The 27,367-nt window shown below is 43.3% G+C and overlaps 1 protein-coding gene and 1 long non-coding RNA gene across 3 annotated transcripts; one reads left to right on the top strand and one right to left on the bottom strand.

The window, feature by feature from the left end:
* Positions 1-7,128: 7,128 nt before the first annotated feature.
* Positions 7,129-12,239, bottom strand: LOC117979782 (uncharacterized). Of its 2 annotated transcripts, none has more exons than XR_008955407.2 (3): positions 12,158-12,239; positions 11,210-11,381; positions 7,129-11,100 (listed from the first exon to the last, which is right to left on the bottom strand). It is a non-coding gene; the product is annotated as an uncharacterized LOC117979782 (long non-coding RNA). The 2 variants fall into 2 exon arrangements; XR_004670755.3 differs by lacking the exon at positions 12,158-12,239 and adding an exon at positions 11,746-11,786.
* Positions 12,240-12,506: 267 nt separating this feature from the next.
* PAQR9 (progestin and adipoQ receptor family member 9) lies at positions 12,507-24,258 on the top strand. The gene is made up of 3 exons (XM_057301941.1): positions 12,507-13,648; positions 22,984-23,043; positions 24,027-24,258. The coding sequence occupies exons 1-3, from the start codon at positions 12,519-12,521 to the stop codon at positions 24,037-24,039; spliced, it is 1,203 nt and encodes a 400-aa protein (XP_057157924.1). The 5' UTR covers positions 12,507-12,518; the 3' UTR covers positions 24,040-24,258.
* The last annotated feature ends 3,109 nt before the right edge of the window (positions 24,259-27,367 follow it).

Genomic DNA, 27,367 nt, shown 5'->3' with positions numbered 1-27,367 from the left:
ACTGACATTTCAACATACAAAAGGTATTCTTGCTAGACTTAAAAGGGCAGCGCGGAAGCAGTGGACTGTATGTTGGAATTTGTCTGTCTGTCCTCTGCTCCAGCTTCTCCAGGTCCTGAATATGAGATCAGGTTCTGAGGCCCCATCACCTCCTCATAGACCACCCTGATGTCATTTATTGAGACCAAGCATGCATCTCAACTTTGGCTTTCTGGTTGCTATGCACTCCGTGTTTCCCATTAGATATGGCCACCCTCCACACCTGAGGCTGACTCCTTGCCTGCAACACTATCAAGGTGTCTCTTTTGTGTTCTGCCACAGGAGTTCCTCCCAGCACCTTCAGGTGGAGCTGTAACTGGATTATACCCAGGTATCCACCCCATTACTAAAATTCATCCTTTTAAATCTCAATGGCTTTTCGTTTTCAAGGATCCCTATTAAAAAATAAACACCATTGCAAGTTGTACCCTGTTAAAGCCAGTGTTTTATGATATCCTGGCTGGATATCATTGAGTAAAGGCAGCATAGAAATGGCTTTTATTGACACCTATTCTTTGGCACTTTTTTCTTTCTTTTTGAGAACTTTTGAGACAGTGTCGCCCTGTTGCCCATGCTGGAGTGCAGTGGCGTCATCTCGGCTCACTGCAACTTCCACCTCCCAGGTTCAAGCGGTTCTCGTGCCTCAGACTCCCAAATAGCTGGGACTACAGGCAAGTGCCACCACCTGGTTAATTTTTGTATTTTTAGCAGAGACTGGGTTTCACCATGTTGGACAAGCTGGTCCCAAACTCCTGGTGTCAAGTCATCTGCCCACCTTGGCCTCCCAAAGTGCTGGGATTACAGGCATGAGCCGCCATGCCCAGCCTGTCCAGCACTTTCTATACATCAATCTTCACAACAACCTTGCAGGAAAGCATTACGGTTTCTCTTTACAGATCAGAGAGGTTAAACAACTTGCCCGAGGTCACACAGCTGGTGTATGACAAAGTTAGACTTCAAGCCCAGGCCCATCTGACTCAAAGCTGGGGCTCTTTCAACCACCTCTCACTGTGCACCCTGGGAAGCCTCAGGGAAATCACTGGGCTGGGAGTCAGAAGCCTAGCTGTGTGACCTTGAGCAAGACTCTTCCATTCTCTGGGCTGAGGAAATGGGCAAAAGGGCCCCCAAAGGCCCTCCTTTCCCATTTTACCCCAGGGACCACTGCTAGGCTGTCACAGATCCCCGTATGGCACAATTCTAGGCAATTATCCATTCAAGGGGAGAAGAGGAGAAAGTATCAAGGGTGGCCACCATAGTCAATTCTTCCCCAGCCGTCACATGAAGAAACAAGCACAGGACTCCGTACACACATGGAAAGAAAATCCTTTCTGATGTATACAGCTCTCAGGTAGCAATTTCAAGCTCTGTAATATACTTTTCCACATGATGTGCAGAAAGTGTGGGAATGTTACTGGCTCTCACCATGGGCACAGGATTAGCAGTAAGGAGGTCCTCCTGGGACAGGGTTAGGGGAGCTCTGAATTTGTGGAAAGGGATGGAAGGATGAAATACATCCAGACGTAGTTTTTGCACCAAAAGAAAATACACTGAATGCAAATGAGAGGAAGCATTACATTTGCAATAAAAGCCCCCTGAAAAGGTGAGGCAATAAGGCATAAATTGTTCTTTCCCCAGGAACTACCACTAGGTGCAATCTTCCTGTGTCATCATACACAGATATCTAACCACCTCTCTTAAAAATACAAGACTATACTTTCCTAAGTGTCTTATTGAGCACATCAGGTAAAATGAAATCCAACCTCAATCAAGCGGGATGCCATTTGAAGTTCAACTTCCACCCATTGGTTATTGATGCTGAACTCGTCTTCCTCCACCTCTCATGTACCCACATTTCCCAGAGCTCTTTTCCTTCCTGAGTGTCTGCAGCCAGCACTGGGCTAGACTCCACACTCCCTGGGAGACTGTCAGGTCACTTGGCACCTCCAGGAGCTGCCAGGTTCAAGGGAGGGCATGTGGAGAAGGCCTGCAACAAACCTGGCGCAGCCCTGAGGCTTGGCTGCTCTCTCTGTTCTTCTTCCCAAACAGGGCCAGCCATGGGACTATGTGTGTGACGGTGAGACGGGCCATCCCAAGCGTTAGTGCCAGGAGTAGGCATGGGCCTGTGTAAACTAGAGTTTCTCTCTGCAGCTGCACTCTCACCAGTGGGTCGAAAATTAGTGTGCAGTGCTCTTAAAAGCTCTTATGGCTTTTTTTTTTTTTTTTCCAAAACTCTAAGCATTTTAAAAGAAGGCTTTCAGGAGAAGGATCTGTTAAGTTCCAAAAGTTCAGGCCACAGGCAAAGAATGTAAATGTTTGATACCTGTATGGCCCTATATCTGCACTGACATTTGCTTCTATTTCAGTTAAGGTGAAAACATGGTGAGACAGAATCCTAAACAGACTCTGCTGAACTGCAGGGGTGCTAACTGATGCTATTAATAGAAGAGATTTGAGGAATTCTTTTTGATACAAACTACTTTGTTAGAATTGACCTTTAAAATTCAAATCAAAGCACTGAAACTCTTTTCTATCATAAAAGCCCATGTTATATGTTGTTTCTTTCTGGATAAATTACTAGTCCAGCAAATCAACATGCCTCATTCCAGAGACTCATAGAGGAGTGGGGATGGGGGATGCAGCACACATGATTTTTGTTTTGTTTGTAAGGTCCCCACCCAAGTGATTGATTCTGAAGTGCAGAAACCACTGCCCTAGTCACCGAGGTTCATAGCCAACAGCTTTTGTGTTTTCTATTTTTGGTTTAGCATTTCTGGGTTGTGGAGATCAGTTAATTAGAGAAGATTCTGCCAGCAGGGTCAATACACATAGTGTGAGCTGAGCCTAACTCTGGGCTTAGAAAGCTTGCAGTGAGGGGGATCTTTTAATAATTCCACACGTTTACTAAGTGCCTACTATGTGCCAGGCACTCTGCTACATGCTGAAGATGGAGCAGCAAGCAAAGGCCTTGCCCTCATAGAACATATATTTCCGAAGGAAAGAAAGAAATGAGTAGCTGTATATTACAGCACATATTACACAAACTCAGATCATGAAAATATGAAGAAAATCAAGCAGGGTATGGAGGCAGAGAGTGAGGCAAGGTGAGGGGGCTATCAGTTTAGGACACAGTGGGCAGCAAAGCTTTCTGAGAGGTGTAGAGACTGAGCAGAGAACTGAATGAAGGGGAAGGTCTGGGAGGAAAGCCTCCGAGGCAGAAGCAGGCAGAGAGAAACAGCAAGTGCAAGGGCCCTGGGGCAGCTGTCAGCCCACCAGTGAATCAAGAAAAGGCACCCCTTCTTCTGAGCAGACAGCCCAGGCCTGGGCTTAGAGTGTGTCCGGCAGAGCGTGGTTTGCCTATCAGCCTCACTCTGCCCCCTCAGCTGGGCCACTGTACAGGGGACAGCCTGTGCACAGCCACAGGAAGCCTCTCCTAGTGGCACATGCTTGGGAGTAAGAGGAGCAGCAGAAAGGCTGGTGGAGAGGAGAGAGGATAGAATGAGGGAGAGTGGTAATTAGCAATCTCAGTCTTTAAAAAGCCTTTTCTTATCTGAACTAACCACTTCCAGTCATGCAGGACAGAATTCAAAGGCAGCTCCTTCGCTGGGCTCTCCCTCCATCCCCCATTAGGAGGACAGTTCTCTGCCATCAACTATGAGGCTGAGTTGAATTTTAAAACCACATCAGCCCTAATGACGACAACATTCCAATTTGGAAACTTACGACTGGCTATTTCCATGCCTGTCTCACACATAAATTTTCTCCTCCTTCCCCTTTGTATCCCTTCCTTTACAGTATTTGTACCCATGCTAGTCTCTCCTGAGGCAGGCATTCTGTGCAGCTAAGTCAAAAGAGCCCAGCATGTGTGTAAAAACACAGGTATTTTTTAAATGACAAAAAAATCGCAAGTAAAACAGATTTTCCTCACCCCTTCTCCATTCCTAATCCCTTTCTTTATAAGAGACTTTCATTTTCTACTTTATTTATGAATTGTTTAAAATGCTTTATAAATCTATTTCTGACAATTACTCTGAAAGTAATTGTTCAATTGCTTGATATTTGAATTTTTTTTTCTTTTTGTGAGACAGGGTCTCACTCCATTGCTCAGGCTGGAGTGCAGTGGTGCAATCGTGGCTCACTGCAGCCTCTGGAGCAATCATAACTTGCTGCAGCCTTGACCTCCAGGCTCCAGTGATCCTCCCACCTCAGCCTCCTGTACAGCTGGGACTACAGATGTGTGCCACCACACCTGGCTTTTACATTTTTTTCTGGAGATGGGGTCATCTACAACTATGTTGCTCAGGCTTGCTATGTTCCCACTTCAGCCTCCCAAAGTGTTGGGATTACAGGCGTGGGCCACCACACCCAGCCCGAAAATTGTTCTGATAATTTGAGGAAACAAAGTATTGTGTGGTGTTGTGTTTACATCTATCAGACCTGGGTTAGCTTGTGTCCCTCTAAGTGGTTATTATAAAAGAGTTTGAAGACAATAGATATAAGGTATGTACACTGCTGAGGCACCTGTTAGAAATGTTAAATGAAGATTTCCATTGCACTCTGGAGCTGGGAATATGGAATGGAATTGTAGCCCACAGAGTTGTTCCATTCCCATTTTCCTTCCCTACCCACATACACCCCATTAAACAAGGCTGGTATAATCAGGAAGCCTCCAAAATGCAAGAGTGGCCATTGCATTCTCCAGCAGCCAAACCTATGTGTTAATTACAAGTAAGTGAGCATAGGCATTGTTACTGTAAAGGAGAAATCAGAGAATGTGAGAGGCAAGCCAAGGGACAGACAAACAAATTATCCAGGACTGATGGTTCTCCAAGAGATGAACAAGTGTGGTTGACTCGTGACTCTTAGTTCTACATGGTTTGCTTGCCAGAGGGTGCTTTACCCTCACCCCAGCCCGGACCCCTGTGGGGCTAAGGTCAGGGATGGGGTGCAAGCGTCTGTCTAGCACATTACCTAAAAATAAAAACATCATAAGCTTAATGGTGTTTAGTGCAGCATTAAAATATTCCTAGTTTCAAAATGGCTGCACCAAATAAAAAAAATCACAAAATGGTTGCATTTAAACATTGTGGATCCATTTCCCTGCAACTGAGAACAGGGGCGAGTCTGACTTTGTTACGCTCCAATTCACTTCTCTGCTCTTCCACGCCCTGAGCTTCTAGTATCAGCTTTGGACATAATTGGTGTTTACTATTGCTTGTTAAATAAAAAGCTGGGTTGCTTATGGTGGGCGCCTGTGATCCCCAGCTACTGGGAAGGCTGAGGCAGGAGAATTGCTTGAGCATGGGAGGCGGAGGTTGCAGTGAGCCACTGCATTCCAGCCTGAGTGACAAAGTGAGACTCCGTCTAAAACAAAAAACAAAACAAAACAAAACAAAACAAAAAAACCTGGAGACTGTCTTCTGAATGCACCCTATAGAGTTACTCACTAATTCCTGCCCAGTACCATCTCCAGACAGGGAGTTAAGTGTGTATGAGAATGGGCCATCTAGAGTTGACATTGGTGCGGAGAGGGAGGGAGTTTGGAGGAGCAAGGCAGGGACCAAGAATGAAACAATATTAATGCATTTAGACCACGGAATTCTCAGAACACAAGGTACGAAGGACTCATGCCACGCCAGTGGGTGCCCATGAGAGTAAATATGTTCCTAGAAAAAAATGTTCCTTGTTAACTGAGTAGAAATGACAAGTGCACTGAGGAGACTCATCGGCAACCCCAAAGTCTAGTGGTTTTCACATGAAAGGGGCATATGATGTAAGGTTACTGAAACATACTCTTTAAAAATCTATATATATAGGATATGATACCGTTCAATTAGTTTAGTGATTGGCACCTAGATAATCAAGTTCATAAATATTTTCAACAGACAGATATTGAATCTCAATGAAAAGGAAAATCATTATATTAAAAAACTAAAGGGAACGGGCAGCGAGTTTAACTAAGAGCCAAACAGAGCCCAGTGACTGAGATGCCGTCTCCTTGATGTTAAGTAGGCAATGATATCATAGCAGAATGTTTTCTTTTGTGTATTAATCAATTGCTATAATCAATATCATTGTGCTAAGTGCAAAGATCATCTAGGAAATCACAGAATCTTCTATTTGCCTCTTTGCAGTGATCTAGGGTATGGCAACCCCCTGGGGATTCACAGCTGTTATTTGTTTGGAGGAAGATGTTCTTTTAATAAATGTGCCTAATCAATGTCCAGCCATCACATTCCACATATACTGTACACATGCCTAATTTGGCATCATTATTTCTGGGGACTTTCTAACCAGATATTATTGGTTCAGCTCAATAACACTTATGGCTGCGCTTTGGGCCAAGATGCAACAGGGTGTTTTTCTTATCAGTTATGTTCATTTAATTATTTACAAAGTTTTCTAACAACAATGACAACATCTTAAGATAGAAGGGGAAGCTGTGTAAGACAGTAAGTCTCTTTACTTGAGATGGTCAAGGCTGGCTACACAACAGCTTCTCAGGAGGCAGCATCCTATAAAGAAAAGAGTAAGGGGTTTGGAATGAATAAAGTTTGACTACAGTTCTGCCACCCAAGCTGCTTAACTTCTTGAAGCCTCTGTGTTTTTTGTCTGAAAATGGGATTAGTACATTCACCTTTCAAAGAATGTTCTAAGAATTAAGTATATGTAAAACGCCTATCACAATACCTGAATATAGTACATTATCAATAAACCAAAGCAATTATAACGAATGGGAAGAGAGTTGGACTAGATGACTTTAAGGATTAAGTGGCAGTCCTACTCTAAGATTCTAGGACTCTTAAGTTCTAACCTTTTAAAAGCTTACAGTACTGAAAAAATTTCCCAGCCACAATGTGTTAAGTGCTGACTATGTGCAAAGATCTTTGTTTCAAGGAGAACTGTTGATAAAGAATGGGGAGAAGAAACTCAGTAATCTAGCTCACACACTTGTATTAAGTGTTTCTCAAGTTAAATGGAAGCTATCCAAAAGGCTCTATCAAAAGCAAGCAACAGCCTATGATAAAACAAGTCTCCTCCCCAAAAGGTAACTCTGAATTACGTTCAATATAGTAAGTTAATACAAGGCCTTTGTAGGAAAACAATATAGGCTCCAATCAGGAAACAGGAAGGGCAGACCTGGGAAAAACAGCTCCAGAGCAGAGACCACCATCCTAGGTCAAGGAAGCTGTAGAAGGGGCTGAAGGCCTGGGCACTTGGGCAGGTCTGGTCAGAGGTTGGGGACTGTTGGCTTACAGATGGTGACCCCAAACACCCTTTCCAGCCATCTGAGTGGTAGGAAAGGGCATCCATCTTGGATCTGGGAGAGGGGATGGAAGCAGGCTGGACAAACAAGAGCAATGGACTATCGAGAGTAGGTCAGCAGTTTGGGTCACACATTCTTATCAGGTGAAGTGTTTTGGTTCACCCTCGTGTCCCAACATATTATTTATACATTATCTTCATAGACTACATATTAGTGCATCATAAAACCTTCACAGAGCATGCGCATGGAAAAGGATAACATCTATTTAAGCAGAAGTAATATTTTATTCTTCCCCTTCATTAGTCTTGTGAAACCACTCTAGAGACCCCAGGAAGAAAATAGGTGAATTTGCTGAGGGAGGGGAGTGTAGCATTGTCACTCCCTTCATAAAGCCTTAGAAAACCAAAAAAACCAACCACCCCGCCCCCCAAAACAAAAAGCATCCTCAAGTTTCCCTTAGCTTTTCTTCAAAACAGATGCCTGTCAGCTGGGCGCAGCGGCTCACGCCTGTAATCCCAGCACTTTGGGAGGCCAAGGTGAGCGGATCACTTGAGGTCAGGAGTTCGAGACCATCCTGGCCAACATGGTAAAACCCCGTCTCTACTAAACATAAAAAAATTAGCCGGGCATGGTGGCACGCAGCTGTAATCACACCTACTAGGGAGGCTGAGGTAGAAGAATTACTTGAACCCAGGGGACGGAGGTTGCAGTGAGCCGAGATCATACCACTGCACTCCAGCCTCGGTGACAGGGCAAGACTCCACCTCAAAAAACAAAAAACAAAAAAACAGAGAGACATGCCTGTCACCCAGTCAGTAGCAGGCAGGAACAGTGCCAGATAACTCAGTCTCCCACTGCTCTCTCCCAGCCCTCTACCTGGCTTTCTGATTGCACTTGTCACTAGAGGTTGCTACAGTTACACCTGATACCATTAGATTTTCCACAATTAGGAAGCTCAGACTATATGACTTGGTAGTGACTATATGTGACCTGTCAGATCATGGCTGTTTTCCATTTGGGGAAAAGGGAAGCACTTTGTTTAAACTATATATATATATATACACATACATATATATATATATTTTTTTGAGACAGAGTCTTGCTCTGTTGCCCAGGCTGAAGTGCACTGGCACAATCACAGCTCACTGCAGCCCCTGCCTCCAGCGTTCAAGTGATTCTCCTGCCTTAGCCTCCCAAATAGCTGGGACTACAGGTATGCACCACCATGCCCGGCTAATTTTTGTATTTTTAGTGGAGACAGGGTTTCGCCATGTTGGCCAGGCTGGTCCTGTACTGCTGACCTCAAGTGATCCACCTGCCCTGGCCTCCCAAAGTGCTGGGATTACAGGCGTGAGCCATCGTGCCCAGCCTAAACTATATATTCTGAGGAGAGGGACTGAACCCTACAGAGTTCTCTCTTAATACAGAGTCTTGGGTACAATTAAGCACTAGGTCCATAGTGCTGTGCTTTTCTTTCTTCCTTTCCTTCCTTTCCTTCTTTCCTTCTTTTTTCTTTCCTTTCTCTCTCTCTCCTTCCTTCTCTCTCTCCTTCCTTCCTTCTTTTTCTTTCTCTCCTTTCTTTCCTTTCTTCTTTTCTTTTTATTTCTTTCTTTAGTTGGTTGTTTTCTGGCTAAAAATTAGACTAGAAAAAATTATTTCCTCTAAAAATAGGTATATTATTAGCCAATAACACAGCATATTTTTCTGCTGGTTTTACAGATAGCTAACTGCCCTTACTAAACAACATCAAATTTGCAGTGGCATTTTTACATATACTTAATGTTATTCCTGTAGAAAGAAAAAAAACGTGTAGTTGGTCTATAAGAACATTACCAAAGCAAACCAGACTGAAAAGAGCATTCATCCCTTTTGCTACAGTTCCAACACATGACACATGACTGCATTTTGCAGCCAGGACCCCTCAACACCTGGATGTACAGAGCCTCCACTGAACTACCAACATCACATTTGTGGTCTTGATTTAACTTTAATTGATAGAACTAGCTGGCATTTGCCTCTAAATGCCAGCAGTGGCTTTCCAGTGTAACTTGGTGATTCTTGTCTGTCAAAAACTTTGCAGTCAGTCCTGGTTACCTTAGGGACGCCTTATCTCCCAATGCACCTTCAGGGAATGGCACCCTGCTCATTGCTTCTGTTTAGCCAAGTCCAGAGGATGTGAGCATGGTTCCCACTGACAAGAGACAGTTTGCTGGAGTGAAAACAAACTACAAAACTCAGCCTGTGCAGGATTTGGGGGCCACATTTTTATATCTCAATTTAAAAAGTAAGAGAAATTAATTCTATAGATTGGTAGCAATTAAGGAAAAGCCATATTGCTGTTTTACTTTATAAGTTAGGTCAGTTTTGCTGTTTCCTTAGTTCCTTTTTACTGAGCTTTGTCAAGGTATAGCAAGGACAGCTGACTGGGCTCTGCACCAGTGAACTTTCATGAACACCACTCACTCCATGGCATCAACTGGTTTTGTGCCTCAAGCAGGGTAGGGGATGTATGAGAAAGGACAAAGGCAGATATCACAAAGACTTTTTGAAAGACTTAACATGAAACATTTTTTTTTACTTTATAAAATACTGATTTTTTAAAAGAACATATTTTATTAGAGTCAATCTCACCATTCTTTGTCATAAAGATAAATATTTTATCTAACTCAAGTTTTGGCATACCCATTTACAGTCTATTCCATTGTTTTGCTTGAAGTGAACTTTCTATTATATTTTTCTAGATTATGTAAGCGAGCTGATTATGCAACTGAGTGTGGTAAATATAAGAATTATTATAGGATCAACATTTTTTACACATGACAGCTCTGGTTGTTTGTGGAGTAACAAAGGGAATATGAAAAAAAAAAAGTTCGGGCCTGCCCTGGATTCAAGTTTATCATTCCTACACTTGATTAAAACACCTAAATTTAATCCATTTTACAAATAGCCATGGGTCCTCAGTCCAGATATAAAAGGAAATTAGATTTCAATTTAAAACAAGCTACAAACAGTGGAAAACCAGAAAACACTAAAATAAGACACTGGCTAAATAACTACAACAAAATCTCACTTCTTAAAAATCCACGCCTAAAAAAAAAAATCCACTAGACAGGAATGTGTGGCAGTGCAGAAAGGCAGAAGACTGAAGCGCACCTTTGATCTAATTGTGTAAGAGCTTGCTAAATCAGTTACTACTTGAAAGTATACTTCAGAGAGAAGACTGAAACTTCTAGAGACTGTTTCTAGCATCCTTAAGTAACTGCAGACACTTATAATACTGAATGATATCCTAGTTATAAATAATTCTTATCCATAACTTAAATCCATCTTGAGGCTCTACTAAGTAAATCTTCCTTAACCTACTTAGAGGATGTGCAGTAGCGATGAAAGTAGCCTTTCTTTTCTTTCTTTCTTTTTTTTTTTTTTTTTTTTTGAGACGGAGTCTCGCTCTGTCGCCAGGCTGGAGTACAGTGGCGCGATCTCGGCTCACTGCAACCTCCACCTCCTGGGTTCCAGCGATTCTCCTGCCTCAGCCTCCCGAGTAGCTGGGACTACAGGCGTGTGCCACCACTCCCACATAATTTTTTGTATTTTTAGTAGAGACGGGGTTTCACCGTGTTGGCCAGGATGGTCTCAAATCTCTTGACCTCGTGATCTGTGTGCTGGGAGTACAGGCGTGAGCCACCGCGCCTGGCCTTAAGCCCCTTTCTTTAAGGCTCAAGGGCATATTTTCACACTGCAGTGCATCACAACCGTTTTCATTCTTCCAGTGTTCCTTTCTTCTGGTCTCCAGCCACCTGCCAGGTACTTCTGATTAATTACATACAAGATTTATCCAAGCCACCCCCTCCGTTTCTACCAACTGGACTTCACTCTCTTCAGTTCCTGCTAGAATGCACCTCCTACCTGAAGTCTTCCCTCATCAATGCCCTCCATGATCAGCCTTTGACTCTGGAATCCCTTAATATATTCCTCAGATCATTAGAGGTTTTCTGAGTCATCATCTGAGATTTTTCATTAAATTGTGGAGTCTGAGCAGCCAGTCCTGAGCTGTCGGACTCAGTTCCAAATAGAAGTCCTAGTTAAAGACACAAAAACAAGAAGATGGGTTAGCGGCGGCTCGAAGAGCTGGTGAGCGCGACCACAGGGCAGCTTGCGGACGGTTCTTTCGGACAGGACAAGGGCGAGGGAAACGGGAGAATGGTGACGCACCTGAGTGCGCCCACTAGACGAAAGAAGACCAACTAAGGCTTCGTGTAGTGCGTAGACAGGCCGACACACACACACACACACACACACACACTAACACACACGCAAAGACAGAGAGGGAGCGAGAGGCGCATCCCCAGGTAGCTGACAATGACACGGCCCCGTTCCGGACGCGGGCTTAAAGCCCCCCGACTTCCGGAGTGCCCCCCTCCCCGGCGACCTCCGGAGATTACCGCTGGCGCATCTCTCCGCCCTGCCCGGCTCCGGCGCCCTCCCCTCCCCCCGCAGCCGCAGCTCCCCGCCCCCCGCGAAAGCGGCTCCCCAGTGTCCTCCAGAACGCCCGCGTGGCTGTCGGGTTTCGAACCCCAGGGCCGACTCTAGTACTCGGCGCGCGCGCCACCGCGTCGCCGACCAGCCTGCGGCCCCCGCATCAATCATTAACGGGGCGGCCCGGGCTGCGGCGGCCCGAGGAGGGGGATGGTACGGAACTCGAGACAGGGGACAACTCTATCCCCCGAAGCGGCCGCGAAACCCTAGCCTGGGAGGCCCCCGCCCTTCCTCGGTGCGCCCGTCCCTCCCTCCGCGCCTCGGCTCGCACATCCCCGCCTCCCGCTCCGGGGGCGGCGGCGGCGGAGGCACCCGCACCGCGCGATGCCCAGTCACCGCTGCCGCGCTGCTGCCGCGCTGCCGCCGCAGTCAGCCGCGCCGCCGCCGCTGCCGCAGCGCGGGCGGCCGCGCGCCGGTAGCAGGGGCTTGGCGAGGAAGCCGCTGAGCCTCGCGCGCTCCGCGCTCCTGGCGGTCGCAGCGCTGCCTATTAATTGATTCTCTTATTGATTTATTTAATTTTTAGGAGCGGCTGCTCGGAGGCACGGGTCTTCTCCTAAACCTGCAGCGACGCCCCCGGCGTGGGCACAAAGGCTCCGACGGCGGCCGGCGGGGGCTGCCCAGCGCCCGGGAGCCGGCGCCAGAGGTCGCCTGCGCGCGTCCTAGCCGAGCCCCGGGCACCATGCCGCGGCGCCTGCAGCCCCGGGGCGCGGGCACAAAAGGCCCTCCGGCCCCGGCCCCGGCAGCTTCGGGGGCCGCCCGGAACTCCCACTCTGCCGCCTCCCGGGACCCCCCAGCGTCTGCCAAGCCGCTGCTGCGCTGGGACGAGGTGCCCGACGACTTCGTGGAGTGCTTCATCCTGTCGGGCTACCGGCGTCTGCCGTGCACGGCCCAGGAGTGCCTAGCCTCGGTGCTGAAGCCTACCAACGAGACGCTCAACTTCTGGACCCACTTCATCCCGCTGCTGCTGTTCCTGAGCAAGTTCTGCCGTCTCTTCTTCCTGAGCGGCGGCGACGTGCCCTTCCACCACCCGTGGCTGCTACCGTTGTGGTGCTACGCGTCGGGAGTGCTGCTGACCTTCGCCATGAGCTGCACGGCGCACGTGTTCAGCTGCCTGTCGCTGCGCCTGCGCGCCGCCTTCTTCTACCTGGACTACGCGTCCATCAGCTACTACGGCTTCGGCAGCACGGTGGCCTACTACTACTACCTGTTGCCAGGCCTCAGCTTGCTGGATGCCAGAGTCATGACTCCATACTTGCAGCAGCGCCTGGGCTGGCACGTGGACTGCACGCGCCTTATCGCCGCCTACCGCGCCCTGGTGCTGCCTGTGGCCTTCGTGCTGGCGGTGGCTTGCACTGTGGCCTGCTGCAAGAGCCGTACCGACTGGTGTACCTACCCGTTCGCGCTGCGCACCTTCGTCTTCGTCATGCCGCTCAGCATGGCCTGCCCCATTATGCTCGAGAGCTGGCTCTTTGACCTGCGTGGGGAGAACCCCACACTCTTCGTGCACTTCTACCGCCGCTACTTCTGGCTGGTGGTGGCCGCCTTCTTCAACGTGAGCAAGATCCCCGAGCGCATCCAGCCGGGTCTTTTCGACATTATCGGCCACAGCCACCAGCTCTTCCACATCTTCACCTTCCTCAGCATCTACGACCAGGTGTACTACGTAGAAGAGGGCCTGCGCCAGTTCCTCCAGGCGCCGCCTGCCGCACCCACTTTCTCGGGTACTGTGGGCTACATGCTGCTGCTGGTGGTCTGCCTGGGGCTGGTCATCAGGAAGTTCCTAAACAGCTCCGAATTCTGCAGTAAAAAGTGAGCCTCCGCCTTGGAGGAGACTACTGGTTCGCCCATCTGTTTGGAGTTTCTGTTGTTGCTATTGTTGGTTTGTTTTCAAATTTCATTGTGTTTTCTTCTTTGCTCAAGGAAGGTGCTGCAAAACCATAGGGAAAAAGTTCACTGCTACAAAGGGATCCCAACCCACTGGAGGCTTTGAAGTAGGGAGGTTGGCAGGGGTGGTCAAGCGGGAGGGAGATAGTCACTTGTTCTTGCCCCTGGAAAAAATTCAGGTGATGTCTTTGACATCCAGGGATTTCTCAAAGGCAGTGAGTAAAATCCCAAATAAAGCCCCAAAGAGTTTGCTTTTCCAATCATCTGTGCCATTGGTAATAAGGAGTAGCCCCTGTGAGGTCAGGTACACCGTAAAGAGGGTAAATAGAATCCTTGGGAACTTCTGTTTCAGTCTGAGGAATGCTTGGATTTGTCAAAAGAATGGAGCTTTGTAGGAAACAGGCACAAAGACGCAAACCCAGGGCTTAACCTGCTAGAAAATGCATGGAATGTGAACACAAGTTAATTATTTCAAAATGTTTTTCAGATGTTATTTAAATAGTAATATATACATTGATTTTTCATAATTTATCAAAGCCTGTGGTACGCACTGAATTTTCTTTGTCACATAGTTTTGAATTTCACAGCCTTCTGCATTGCATACACTTGAACTGGACATCAGGGGAAGCTGCTTGAGAGTTCTCAACTACTTTCTTAAACAGTGTTTTCTGAAGGCGTGTGTCATGATACAACTGTGAATTCTACCTTAGGGACTCTGGTTAAACTATTGGTGAGGAGCTCGAGTGGTTTGTATAGACCCCAGATTTTTGTTTACTTTAATGTATTCCACAAAACCCATCCTGGTTTTTGTTAGTTTGTTTTGTTTTTAATCTTTTTTTTTTCCTTCTCTACTTATTTAAATTGCCACTGGAATAAATGTGCCTTTTGAAGCAAAGTCCAAATGACTGGTCCTCAAACACAGTTTCTTACATGGGGAGAGTAGTAAGAATAAGCTTTTCTTACCTGACTGAAAATCAAGGTTTCATGGTCCATCCAGGAGGGCAGAAGATGGTGTTGGTTTCAAGTTTTTGGTGGGATTGGAGATAGCTTACAGGAGCGTGCAGAGCATTTGGGTTCCCAACAAGGACAAAGAGCCAACCCTCTAATGTAGATGTGTTTCTAATGCAGCCATGGGAGAAGTTCTAGACTGATGCCATCCATCCTTGCTTAAAATTAAAAACATAATATCCAAGAATAAACAAGGCAGTTTTATTATGAAAGGCAGGAGCACATTATTGAGTTGTCACTGAAAATTTTGAGTTAAATAAGATTACACTTGCCTAGTTAAACGCTGAAGTTTGATTTGGTTCCAGACTATGGAAATGATGGGCAGTCACCCTAAATCCTTGAAACATTCTTGAACATGTCCCTGAGATCCTTTCTAACAAACAGATTAGCCAATGTTATTTAGACATTTCTTACAAATGCTAACCTGTAATTGAGATGGCCACTCTAGATTAACACAAACCACTGAGATGACTTGTTTAAATACTTACCACACTTCCTGGTAGGTCATTTTGTTAGAAGCCAAATAAGTCATTGATTGGGAGTTTTTTTTGTTTTGTTTTGTTTGGAGACATGTGTGCCTTTACTGGCTCAGCAGGAGGAGTGGGTGGCCCTCATACCCAGCCAGCTGTACTTCACTGGCTTGTAGGTGATGGAGAGCTTGCCCAGGTAGTGGTGGCTTATCTTGGGCTTGATCTCCACCGCCTAGTTGAAGGTCTTGGGCAGGATGATTATGTCCCACAGGTGCATCTTGATTTTGTGATATAACTTAGATCATGCATATGAGGTAGATGAACACTTACCTCAGCACTGGTAGGCTGGCGCTTCTAAAACAATTGCTGGTTTTGTTTATGCTTTTAATCACTTCTCTGTAAACAGAGAAGCTCAGCACAATTCCCTGGAGGAACCGGTATCCTTGTGTGTGTTACTTTGCACATAGAAGTTAAATTTATATATGTCTATATTTAATTTAGAATCTCTTACTGAGATTGTAAATACACTTTGCACAGTTGTTGACGAGTGTCAGTGTCTCATCCTTTGTGAAGTGCAAGGAGATTCCTGTTAGGTTACAGAGGCTAATTTGTACTTACCACAGAAGTTATTCCTCAGCTGTAACTTAATTCAATAGATGCATTTAAGGACAACTGTGGAAATCAGGATATTTCCACATGCAAATTTATTTGCATGTCATTGTTGTTTTTTCTAGAGCCCCAAAGAACATTGGTTTGGAAGCTAGAGAAACAGGGTGAAGCGTATTATGTAGTTTCTTTGTAAAATGGGACCTCAATTTCAGAAGGAACTTTCAGGAGGAAGACTTCTAGCAAGGATTAATGAGTTTGAGAACAATAACTAAAACACCAAATTTGTCATTTTAATTTTTTGTTGTTCTTCCAGGTCCACAGACAGAATTCTCTTCTTGTCCTTTGTCTTTGACCTTAAGGAGAGGCCACTTAAGGATAAAATTATACCCATATCATTTTTCAGGTGATTATGCTGCGTGAGTACAGTGAGATGACACACTTTTTGCCACACAGGTTTCAGCACCCAGTATGTCCCAGAGAGAATGAGGATTCACTTTCCTCTTCCCTTTGCCTTTTCCTTCGTCCACTGTTCTTTCCCATTCCATCTTAGATTTTGTAGACCACATATAATAATGACAAGAGGACATTCTAGTTGAAAACTGGTTTGGCTTCACTTCATGTTTGCAAATAGGTACCATATACACTAGTCAAAGCCAGGGATGATTTGTTAAACTATACAGTTTATTTGCTGAATTTATTAAATTTCTTGATGTTTTAGAAGCAAATATTTACTTTGAATCTCCCCATTTGCACAGAACTATCCAGGTTTATTACATATTTCAAGGTAATGTGGCAATCAGAACAATATATATTTTAAAATATTTTTCACACTTTCCATTTTGCCACATTAAAATTCAGTTTTACTTTATTGTGTTCAGCTGTTTGAAATGTAGGACAAATTATAAATAAGAATTCAGTCCATTATCTATGTACAACCTATTTTGGCAGTAGGATTTTGAAGCATATTATGTAATATGTTTCATTTTTACTTGTTAGTCATGATCTGGATGACATCTCAAGGAGCGGCGCCATAGAGTCATGCTTGGAAAATGAAGGTGTTTGACTTCGGTGCCTGTCACCCCGTGGGTTGGTCTCTGGGGCTGACTCAGACTGACTTAGTTGGCTAATGGGGTTCCTTTCTTCCCTGCCGTTCTTGCAGCTCAGGTGAAGAGGATGACCTTCCCAGAGAGAGGAAATGAGTTCCTCGGTCATGTCATGACTGGCTTGTAAAAATAAATGTGAACTTTTCCACTAGCCATACACTTTCTATAAATAGCCCAGGGAGAAAGTATGGGGCTACAGAGCTGGACAGAGTGGCCTTCATATGTTTCCATTCATAAATCCACCTTGTAAGTGCTTGCAGTCGAAAAACAATTTAGCCTAATTTATAGTGATACTTCGTAGGAATCATTTCTAAGAATGCAAAATTTTGGGACAGAGGTGATTTATATCATTTTTTCCTGATTTGGTGCCAACTCTGAGGACTAACAGCAATAATAAACAGGAATTTTTATCTTTAAATCTCTTCATAACTTTAATTAGTTAATCTGCACAAAGCTATAATAGGAGACAGGTATGGTGGGAGTTATCTCCATTTCAAGGCTTTATAGTTGGTCCAAGGTGACAGGATTAAGTTTTCAAACTGGCATTAGAATGCGGAGACCATTGTCTGCTCAACTGTGTTTACTAGTTTGCATGGCTATGATGCCTGGCCAAGCACACAGACACTAATTGGAAAAAGAGATATAGATACAGTCCCTTAATTGACTAACTTTAAAATTGAGCAAAGTGAGATAGGGCTGTCTTTGAAATTAGATCAAAATATCTCAAACAAAATGTTATCAGCCACTTAAAATGGTTGTTACCATCTTGTTCTTCAACTGTTGAAGTTTACCACTGCTGACTTCACTCTGTCAGCAATCTTTGAGCTGTTCATTCATGCACTCGTATCATACCTTTCATGATCTTTGAGCACCTACTGTGTGTAAGACATTGGGCAAGGACCCGTCCGTATTATTACAGCCATTACCCTTTTGTCTTCTGGTGGAAGAGAGAAGCCCCAGAAAGTCTCTCTGGCCAGGAACCAAACTCTGACCTTGGCTGTAGGTAGAATGCCGTAAGTCCCTGAGTTTGGGTCTCTTTTTTTGCTAGCATAAGTGCAATCCATAGAATCTTATTTCTATTCACATGCTGACTTCCTCAGCAATCAATTTCTTTCTTTTTTCTTTTTCTGTGTGCTCCTAGGCCTATTGTTAAAAATAACTTGAAAATGTAATGTACAATCCAAGTGAGGGGATAGTCGGCATATGTACAGAATTGAAAAACTTATCACTAATATTATGAAAACACTAATAACGATAACTATTGGAAGATTGATAGTATTCATACTATTATGAAGAGTGGATCATCCAAAGTGCCTAAATTGAGATGTCTTTAAGTGTCTGAATTTTATAGTGTAATAAAACAAACAAACCAATCACATACATAAGAAGGTAAATGGTTAGATCTCCAAAATTAACTGAGATTAACTAATGCTCTCTAGCCTTTCAGGATCTTTGTGTTGTAACTTACGAAACATGTCTTAGAAAACATTAATCTGGAGGAAATCATTAAAAAGTGTCAGAGGTAAAAAAGATAGGAAGAATGCATGGGAAGGGGAGAACAAAGAGGATTAGAGTCAAACAGTCAGAATGGGGCAGCAAGTTCAACTGTGCAGTTAGCCTGAGTTTTAAATTTTGTCCTTAGAAAAGCATGTGAACTCCCAGGGTGTTAGTGTTCGAGTAGACAGGCAAGGAATTCTGTTTGTCAGCTTAACCACATCTTGTAGCATTTGACCTGAGCACCAGTGTCCAGGTATATTTTGAGTGGTACATTTATCTCCTGGCTTAAAGCCCTTAATTTGTTTCCATAAAATTAGGACAGAGGCAAAAAGGCATTACGGGATAGCACCAGCCAATTGTACATCACCTTTTGAATCATTTTCTTGAAGGATTGTCAATATTCTCTGACATATCACCTGACAAAAAGCGAACAAGCCTAGACAAACTGAAAAGGGAAGCATTCAGTGGTTGAAGCTGAGCACTACTGTGTTCTTTTGTGAGAGGCCACACGTTTTCTTATTGAAGATTTGGCTTCTTCAGTATTGTGAATAATTATTTCTTAATTGTGAAAATGGATGTCAGTTCTTCTTAGTCACTCTTCCAAAAGCTAATATAAATTTCTGTTGTTGTCATTTAAAAAAGGATAACTGTATTGCATTTCTGGTTTGCAGATTTCTAACCAGTTTGTAGGCATTTTTGTTCTAGAGTGGCTTCTTACGAATCTGTGAGCAAGTTGCAGAATTAGAGTGTTTATTTATAGGTCAGGGGCCAAGAATGCTCATTTAGCTGTTAATTGTGGCAGGATGTGACTTTTGAAAGCTCTGAACATATACCTATATGCAACAGTATGCACACTTATTTACTATTTAGCTCAGTGGAAAAACAGCCTGTTCTTTGAGCTTTTGAGAATGTTTCCCAATGTATTGTGCTTCTAAATGTAATGCACTTGCTTTAATGCTTTTGTTCTCAATCAATCTCTGGAAGCTATTCCAAACATGGCATTTCTCAAGGAAAATTTCTTGAATGTGCAAAATTATTCTCCAATGTGTAAAAGTGACAGGCCACCTTTCCCTCATGCCTTATACCTCCACCCAAAATACGCAATAAGCACTCAAGGCAGAATGGGGGGTCTTCAGGTGGTCATTTGGCCATGCTGTAAAGATGGCCCTGCTTCTCCCAGTACACCATGATATTGAAGAAGGACACTGTGTAAATAAACTCTTGTTTCTAGATAAAGCATGGGGACATAATTTCATTTCTTCTTAGTTCCATCTCTAGTTGGAAAGCATAATCTGTTTTTAATATGCTGGATGCAAAAAATAAAATTCATGGGAAAATTTTTTTTAAAAGTATTTTAATTTTATATTTGTAAAGTTTCTAATAGACATTTGTTTGTAAAAACAGGCCTTAGCACATAAGTGAGAACCAGAGCTTTTTGGAAAGACTCATCTTTATCCGGGGAGTTTAATCACCTTGAGCTCTTACCCAAATGATAAAGACCTAGTAGGTCTTTAAAAATGTAAATAATGTATAGTTTAAAGAAGGATACAAATCATTTTTTTAAAAAGAAGAAAACACATGAGATAGGTTTTAGGTGTGTCTCATGGCTAAATTTAAAAGTCTTTTTTAAAATTCTGGTTAGAAACTTTATTAAATTCTCTCTTCCAGCAAAACCTAGCACAGAAGGTCTACTTTTCAAACAGGCTGGTTTTCTTTTCTGGAGGCTATGAACAAAATTATTCTAGCCAATCAACTGAGTACCAAGGCAATAAAGAGGTGAGGCACCTTTCACTTTGATGAGTTTATAAGCATGGTGAATAACATAGCCAATAAAATGTACAGCCCTGGAACTCTGTCCCTTGTTTCTTCAGAATAGAAAGAAGAATAAGCCCCATGCCATCACTATATGGACCAGAAAAAGGCTTTCTGTGTTTCAGGGCTGGGGGAGGATTCTGTGGTTGCTTTTTTTTTTTTTTTTTTTTAAATTTGTATAGACCATGTGGTCGCTCTGAACTCTCTTCATTTCAGCCGTCTCCCAGGCCATTTTCACTACCCTTGAAACTTCACTTTCCACATATCCAGCTTGAAGAGAAAAGATTTCTAAAAGGATTCCATGTGTATTTAGGCCTTCTCCAACCATCTGCCTTATGAGGTTCACCCATTTCCAAACAAAGGTTTTAAATACGGCGACTGTTCTTGGATTTGCAAGAATGTACAACCAGCAGGTCCCCTTTTGCAGTAAAGGGCATTATACTTGAAGGGCCATACTCATTTTTTCCTCAGGTCAGAGGCAGAGGGAAGAGTTAACAGTGATCAAATAGAGACCTTCATGTGTCTGTTTTTTGTTTTTGTTTTTAAGTTCATTTAAGGGTGATGACGGAGAAAGAAGGGGGTAAAAATGATGCGCGCACAAAGAAATTTTTCCCATTGCTTGCCAGATTCATTCTTTTTAGGCTACGCTTACTCCAGTCCTTACCTACACCCTGAAGAACTGTATTTAGCTAGCAAGAGAGGCATTCTCAGGATATGTGAGCTTCCAGGCATGGACTAACATGTGGTTTCAAATCAATAGTGTATTCTAACAGAAAAGCATTACTTAATCTTAATTCTCCATTATGTGATAAAATAATCTATAGAAATAGGTATCACTTTGGCCAGTTCTGTGCATGTAGCTGAAAAAAAAATGTGACACATTTCTGTTGTATGATTTGCTATGATTTTGGTTTCCTGAGACATTTGTTCCCTACAGTCTTGAATATGAAATTCTATGTAAATAATATGACTATGCATTTTTGCTGAAAAACAAATGTATGAAATAAGAATAAATTATTTGTAAGCACAGTGTTTAGGATCGTACACATCTGTGCATGTCCAACAGTTATCTTTCAGCAACAGGGTATTCCTAAATTGACAGTAAAATATTCATAACACTAATAAACAAGATAAGAAAAAACATTACCCTTTTCATAAAATGCAGCAGGCAGAAGGCAAGAGTATAAGTTTATCCTGAAGCACCCTTAGTGTATTACTATCATATTAGATAAATTAAAAAGAAAATTCATGTGTTACTTTGAAGCCATATCTTGTAAGAAAATACTTATATAACCCAGGTTATGAAATGTTTTCTTCCACCTTTCTGTTTTTCAAAAGCATATAGGGTCCATGGGCTTCTGTGTAACACATCTTGTCCCAGAACCTTGGTGATGTGTGTGAACTTACAGTATCTCTGTCCTAAATAAACCCAGCAAGGGAGATCCAACTTCAACTCTTAAACTTTGTGGTGATGGGTAAGTCTTTAAATCATGTTGATTATTGTTTCAGAGGTTTTTGGTTATCAGGAACAGAAAACTCTCATGAAGGAAGAAAAGGTTTGTAGGAGGAACACTGGGGAGTGCACATAGCTGACCACCCAGGCCTCAGGAAGGAAGGGAGCAGGGCAGTGCTAGAGATTCTGGTGAGAAACCCCTGCCTCTCCAGGGCTCTGCCACCAGATGAACTAGCTTCAGGGCACTGCCACCAGATGAGCCATGGTCAGCTTTTTCCTGGCTTTGTTGTGTCTGTCCCCAATTCAAATTCCTGGAAAAGAGTATCAGACTGGCCTACCTGAGGTCACATGGACTCCTCTAGAGACAAGGTATGGGTGCCTGTGATTTGAGCCCTTTCCAGAACCACATGGAGGGTGGAGGTTAGTTCCCACAGGAAGGGATGATGGGCAGACAAAAACAACAGCTGTCCACTTCATCCAACCCATTGGCTGTCTGGTCCACAGGCATTCCACTATAATCCCCACTCCTGAGGAGTGTGTGGACAAAGATCATGGGAGACTGGCGGTTTGAGCCATGTGCACTGTGTAAAGTGCTTTCCAAGCCAAGTGTCTTACCAGTGTGGGGTCCCTGTTAAAGCTCCGGAGCATATGGAGAAGGAGGGAAGAAAACCATGCTAACAGCCCAAAACAATAGCAACCACAGCCCAGCCCTTAGCTGGCTAGCACACACTCTCCTTTTTTATATATGCTTTCCTTAATGTAATACAACTTTTATTTGTACCATCGAAGCACTCTTGTCCCCTTTCCCAAAGACAACCCAAAGCTGCCTTCACTTAGAACAGCAGCAAACTTCCAGCACTCAGGTTCTCCATGTGAATGAAGGGAATTCCCTTCATTCAGGTCAGGATGTGGCTAAATAAGACATTCAGCCACCCCCAACTCACTGTAGAAAGGTGGAGAATTGGCTAGCTGAGAGGCAAACTCCCACCCCGAATAGCATACCATTTCTAATGGCGTACTGTGCCACCAGTATACGGCAGCCATCACCCCCTGTGGCCTAGGATGGCCAAGGCCTCCACAAGCTGGTAGTGGAATGAGTTCTCCAGGTTCTGTGTGCTGGGAAGATCTCTGTCTACCTTGCTCCAGGGCCACTCCTAAGAGGGCTGCTCCATTTGGGCTGTCTCGTATCTCTTGAGCCTGTGCCAAATATCTGCTTGTTTGCTTTTAGATTCACGTTCCCATACTTCCCTTCATCTGCTCTGTATTGGAGCTGATTCTCAGCTCTCTTGCCCTCTGGCTTTTTGTTAGGTTCTGCCAAGGGGACAAATCATGGAAGATTGGATTGGAACGAAAAGCAGCAGAAGGCAGGTAAGTTTTCCTGTCCCTGCCCACTCTTCTTGTTTTTTCCTGGAATCCTCAGCCCTGGCTGCTACTAGCAGTCACAGTGTAATCCTGAGGGAAGACAAGATAAGAAGAAAGCCAGAACATAGAGTGGGGCCAAACAAAGTAACTCACAAAGGAAGCCTTGATCAAACTGTGCTTGAGGCCCACCTCTGCACCTTTGGACTTTTCCATGTGAGCCAATACATTTCCTTCATTTTACAATTGAGTTTAAGTTATATTTATGCCTTGTAATCAGAAGTATCTTAACAGATCCATAAAATTTGCTAACTTCTCAGCCATGTATAACAGGATTTGCACAGCTCCCATCCCACCATGACTGAGCCAGTCCCACGTTTTAGAATCTACCTATTAGATATTTGTGATACTTCATTTTTTAAGTACAGATATGCTGTATTAGGACTCAAAGCTACCCAGTGACCCCGAAGTGATGCCTGAACTGTTCTCTCCCATTCTTTATTGCAGATATTTCAAATATCTGACCCTACCACTCCCACCCTCTCCTCAACTCTGATCTTACCACTTCCCACCTTTTCAAGAACCACACTCTATCCATTACACATTGTTCTCCTGTATGTTCATCAACTACTTCTACTCAATAGGATTCCTCCTACAAGAATTTAAAAATGTACTACTAGTCTCTCCCACCTTCTAAAATGAGAAAGTCACCCTCTCCCCACTATGTCACACTCTAACAACACCCCCCCCCTTCTTTTTCACAGCCAGGCTTTTTTGAAAGAGTAGTGCACACCGCCTTTGTTTTTGTACCTCCCACTCACTCCTTTACCCACTGCATTCTGGCTTCATTAAGCTCACTAGAATGATTCTTCTAAGATTTCCATCGGCCTCCTTGTTGATGGATAGACTTTTCTGAGATCCTCTTTCCCATTCTGTTCTCTTTGAAACACTCTTCCTTTGGCCTGTGTGACTTTTGTACTACTCTTTTACAGTCTCCTCTGCTGACTTTCATGCCTGACATCAATTTTCTCAAAGAGTGAAGACAGAGCATCTATACCGGTATAGTTGAAGGACTTTGGTCAGTGGCTTCCTGGTTCTGCCACTTTCTGCTCAATTTAGAGACATTCTAATTCTTGTTCAGAAAACCTTGAGTCCACTCCTATAATTCTTCTAGTGAGTTTGTAAGCCAACCAATGCCTACTAATAAATCCCCTTTAGCACCAACTAGCTTGAGTAGATTCTGTTGTCTGCAATTGACCCCAAACTGATATATCAGGTAAGCAGAAAAGGATGGTGATCAGGAATGCTCTTTATTCCGAAAATCAATCATTGGCAAGTAGTCTACTGGGCCTTGAATTTTTTATCTTTAATTTTCCTTGGCAAAACAAAGCAGGTTCTGAATCAGACAGCTACTTCAGAGAGTTTGATTCTATTTCAAAGCAAAAAAAGAAACACTAGGAAAATAATTACCTAGGAATTTTTTTCCATAATGTTTACTTAAAATGGGTAAAGGGAGACACAATATGGATACTTAGAATATATGTCAAATGAAAAAGTCTCAAATAAATCCAGGTTTGGTTCAGTGGTTCATGCCTGTAATCCCAGCACTTTGGGAGGCCAAGCAGGCGGGTCACTTGAGGTTAGGAGTTTGACACCAGCCTGGGCAACATAGCAAGACCCCATCTTTATAGAAAATTAAAAAATAAAAACTAAAATAAAATAAATCCTATGAACAATAAGTGCTATTCTCATGTATCAATGTCATCTATATAATGTTCATATATAAATTCAACCCTTAATAACCAAAAATTCACTAAAGAATATTCAGAATTCTAACACTGGGTGAGAATCCTGTAAGTCTTTGATCTAAAAGATTAACTGTGGTCCTCCATTCCAGTGGGGAATGGCCAGAGTGAGTCAGGATCTCAGCACTGCTTGGTTTCCTCTTTGCCTGGACAAAGGTATTTATCCCTGTAATGCATCCCTCTGCTTCTGCTAGCAGTGCCCTGAATTTCCTTTGAGGAATAATCTTTCCTACTGAAGCTTGGTGGGACTGCAATCCAAGGTAGCCCTGCAAGCCCAGAGTTTCTCTCAATTCTTTATTCTCCGTGACTTGCCTGCACAGGTCTTCATATAATTCTCTGAGCTACCCCATAGCCTTTCAATACATTATTTCTTTATTTTTTGTTCCTTTTTCCCACCTTAAGTTCATCAGAAGGTTCCCATTTCCTGTAATGAAAGAATATTGACTGAGGACTTAAGAGTTTCCAGTATGGGATGTAAGGAGCTTAGAAGTTGTCACTCCATCTTAACAAGTAAAAAGCTGAACTGAAAAATCAACAACTCTTCTTGGGTCCATCAGAGATATGAAGTCACAGAGCAAACTGCTGCCCCCCAAAATTGGAGAGACAAACAGGTAGACACAGAGAATCACAATTTAACAGAGCAGGAACCCACAAGAAGAAATTTCTGCAAGAACCAGTACCAAGTTCTTTTGTTCCCTGTACATCATGACTAGTTTCCAACAAAAAATTACAAGGCTTACCAAAAGGCAAAAAACACAGTTTGAAGAAACAGAGCAAGCATGAGAACAGGCTCAGCTATGACAGGGATGTTGGAATTATCAGGTTGGGAATTTAAAATAATTATGCTGAAGGTTCTAATGGAAAAATAAACAATATGCAAGAACCAACAGATAACGTACAAAGAGATGAAAGTTCTGAGAAAGAATCAAGCATAAATGCTAGAAATCAAGAACATTGTGACATGAAGAATGCTTTGATGGGCTCATTACTAGGCTAGACCCTGCTGAGTAAAGAATCAGCTCGAGGCTATGTCACTAGAAACTTCTAAAATTGAAAAACAAAGAAAAAAAGACTAGAAAAAAATCAGAAGAGAATATTCAAGAACCATGGGGCAATTACAAAAGGTGTAACCTATACTTAATGGGAATACAAAAAGAAGAAAGGGAGAGGGGAACAGAAGGATCAAATAAACACCCACTCAAACTCTGCAGCTTGAAAGGAAATGATATTCCACATAGAGACAAGACTTTTGAATTACTTTCTCTCTTCCCTTTCTCAGAAGTCCACTATCAGTTTCTGACCTCCAAAAACTTTTTTCTTAAGAGCTGAAAAAATTCCTAAAAGAAATGGAAGATGGAAGATTTAAGGAAACTGATTAACTTTGCAATTTATAAATAAATTTTAAGCCATAGGATTAATAAGAGGCTTCACATCCTGCCTGCTCCCGTAATGTCCATTCTCTCTATCTTGATACTTTGCAGTTGTAAAAATATATGTGGAAAACTGAAAGGTGGGCAGAAGTGAACATTTATTAGTACAAAATGTAATTCTCTAAGAGCTACTTTACTACTTCAGGATGACCTGAGTGAAGCTAATGGCCTAGTTTTTACTCCAGCTCTTATTAATTCAGTGATTGACTGCATTAGTTCATCCCTACCTCACTGTCTATCTGTTTTGAGGGTAGGATCTATAAATATCAGTTTAGAGTTCTCTCAGATTCTTACTTTAGTTACACAGAAATGTCATAAAGTACAAAAGGAAACAGGTTTAAGGAAATAAATAATTCTACAGATACATGTAATAAGCCAACTATAAGAAGATCGTGTCCCAGTTCTCGCCTGTTGTTATCTTTATTTTGGTTTGATTTTTTTGTTTTGATTTGATTTTTTTACTTTTGATTTTGGTGTTTTCTTTTTGCCAAGCTCCTAGAGAAAGCATCAAATATAAAAGCTAGCAGATGTGAAATCCTGCCAGAAGCCCCTCACTTTGATTTCTGGTGTTACCTATGTCTTGCCAAATGTAAAGCTTGTTAATATACAGGTGCCAGTTTGTCACATAAACACGTAAGGGGATCCAGGGCCAGTGGTATAAATCATGGTGCCTCGCCATGAAACCTGGCTACAATGAACTTAAAGAGAACAGCTTAAAAGGAAAAGCTGGCCGGGCGTGGAGGCTCACGCCTGTAATCCCAGTACTTTGGGAGACCCAGGCAGGCGGATCACCTGATGTCGGGAGTTCAAGACCAGCCTGACCAACATGGAGAAACCCCGTCTCTACTAAAAATACAAAAATATTAGCCAGGCACGTGGCGCATGCCTGTAATCTCAGCTACTCGGGAGACTGAGGCAGGAGAATCGCTTGAACCCGGGAGGTGGAGGTTGCAGTAAGCCAAGATCGTGCCATTGCACTCTAGCCTGGGCAACAAGAGCGAAACTCAGTCTCAAAAAAAAAAAAAAAAAAGGAAAAGCTCGGGGGTGGGGGGGTTCTTGGCATTAGGTGGCAACTCTACCACTTTCTCTCCATTCAAC

Source organism: Pan paniscus, chromosome 2 (assembly GCF_029289425.2).
Source record: "Pan paniscus chromosome 2, NHGRI_mPanPan1-v2.0_pri, whole genome shotgun sequence".
Lineage (NCBI taxonomy): Eukaryota > Metazoa > Chordata > Mammalia > Primates > Hominidae > Pan > Pan paniscus.
The sequence above is the reverse complement of the archived record's forward strand: the minus strand, read 5'-3'. Positions and strand labels throughout refer to the sequence as shown.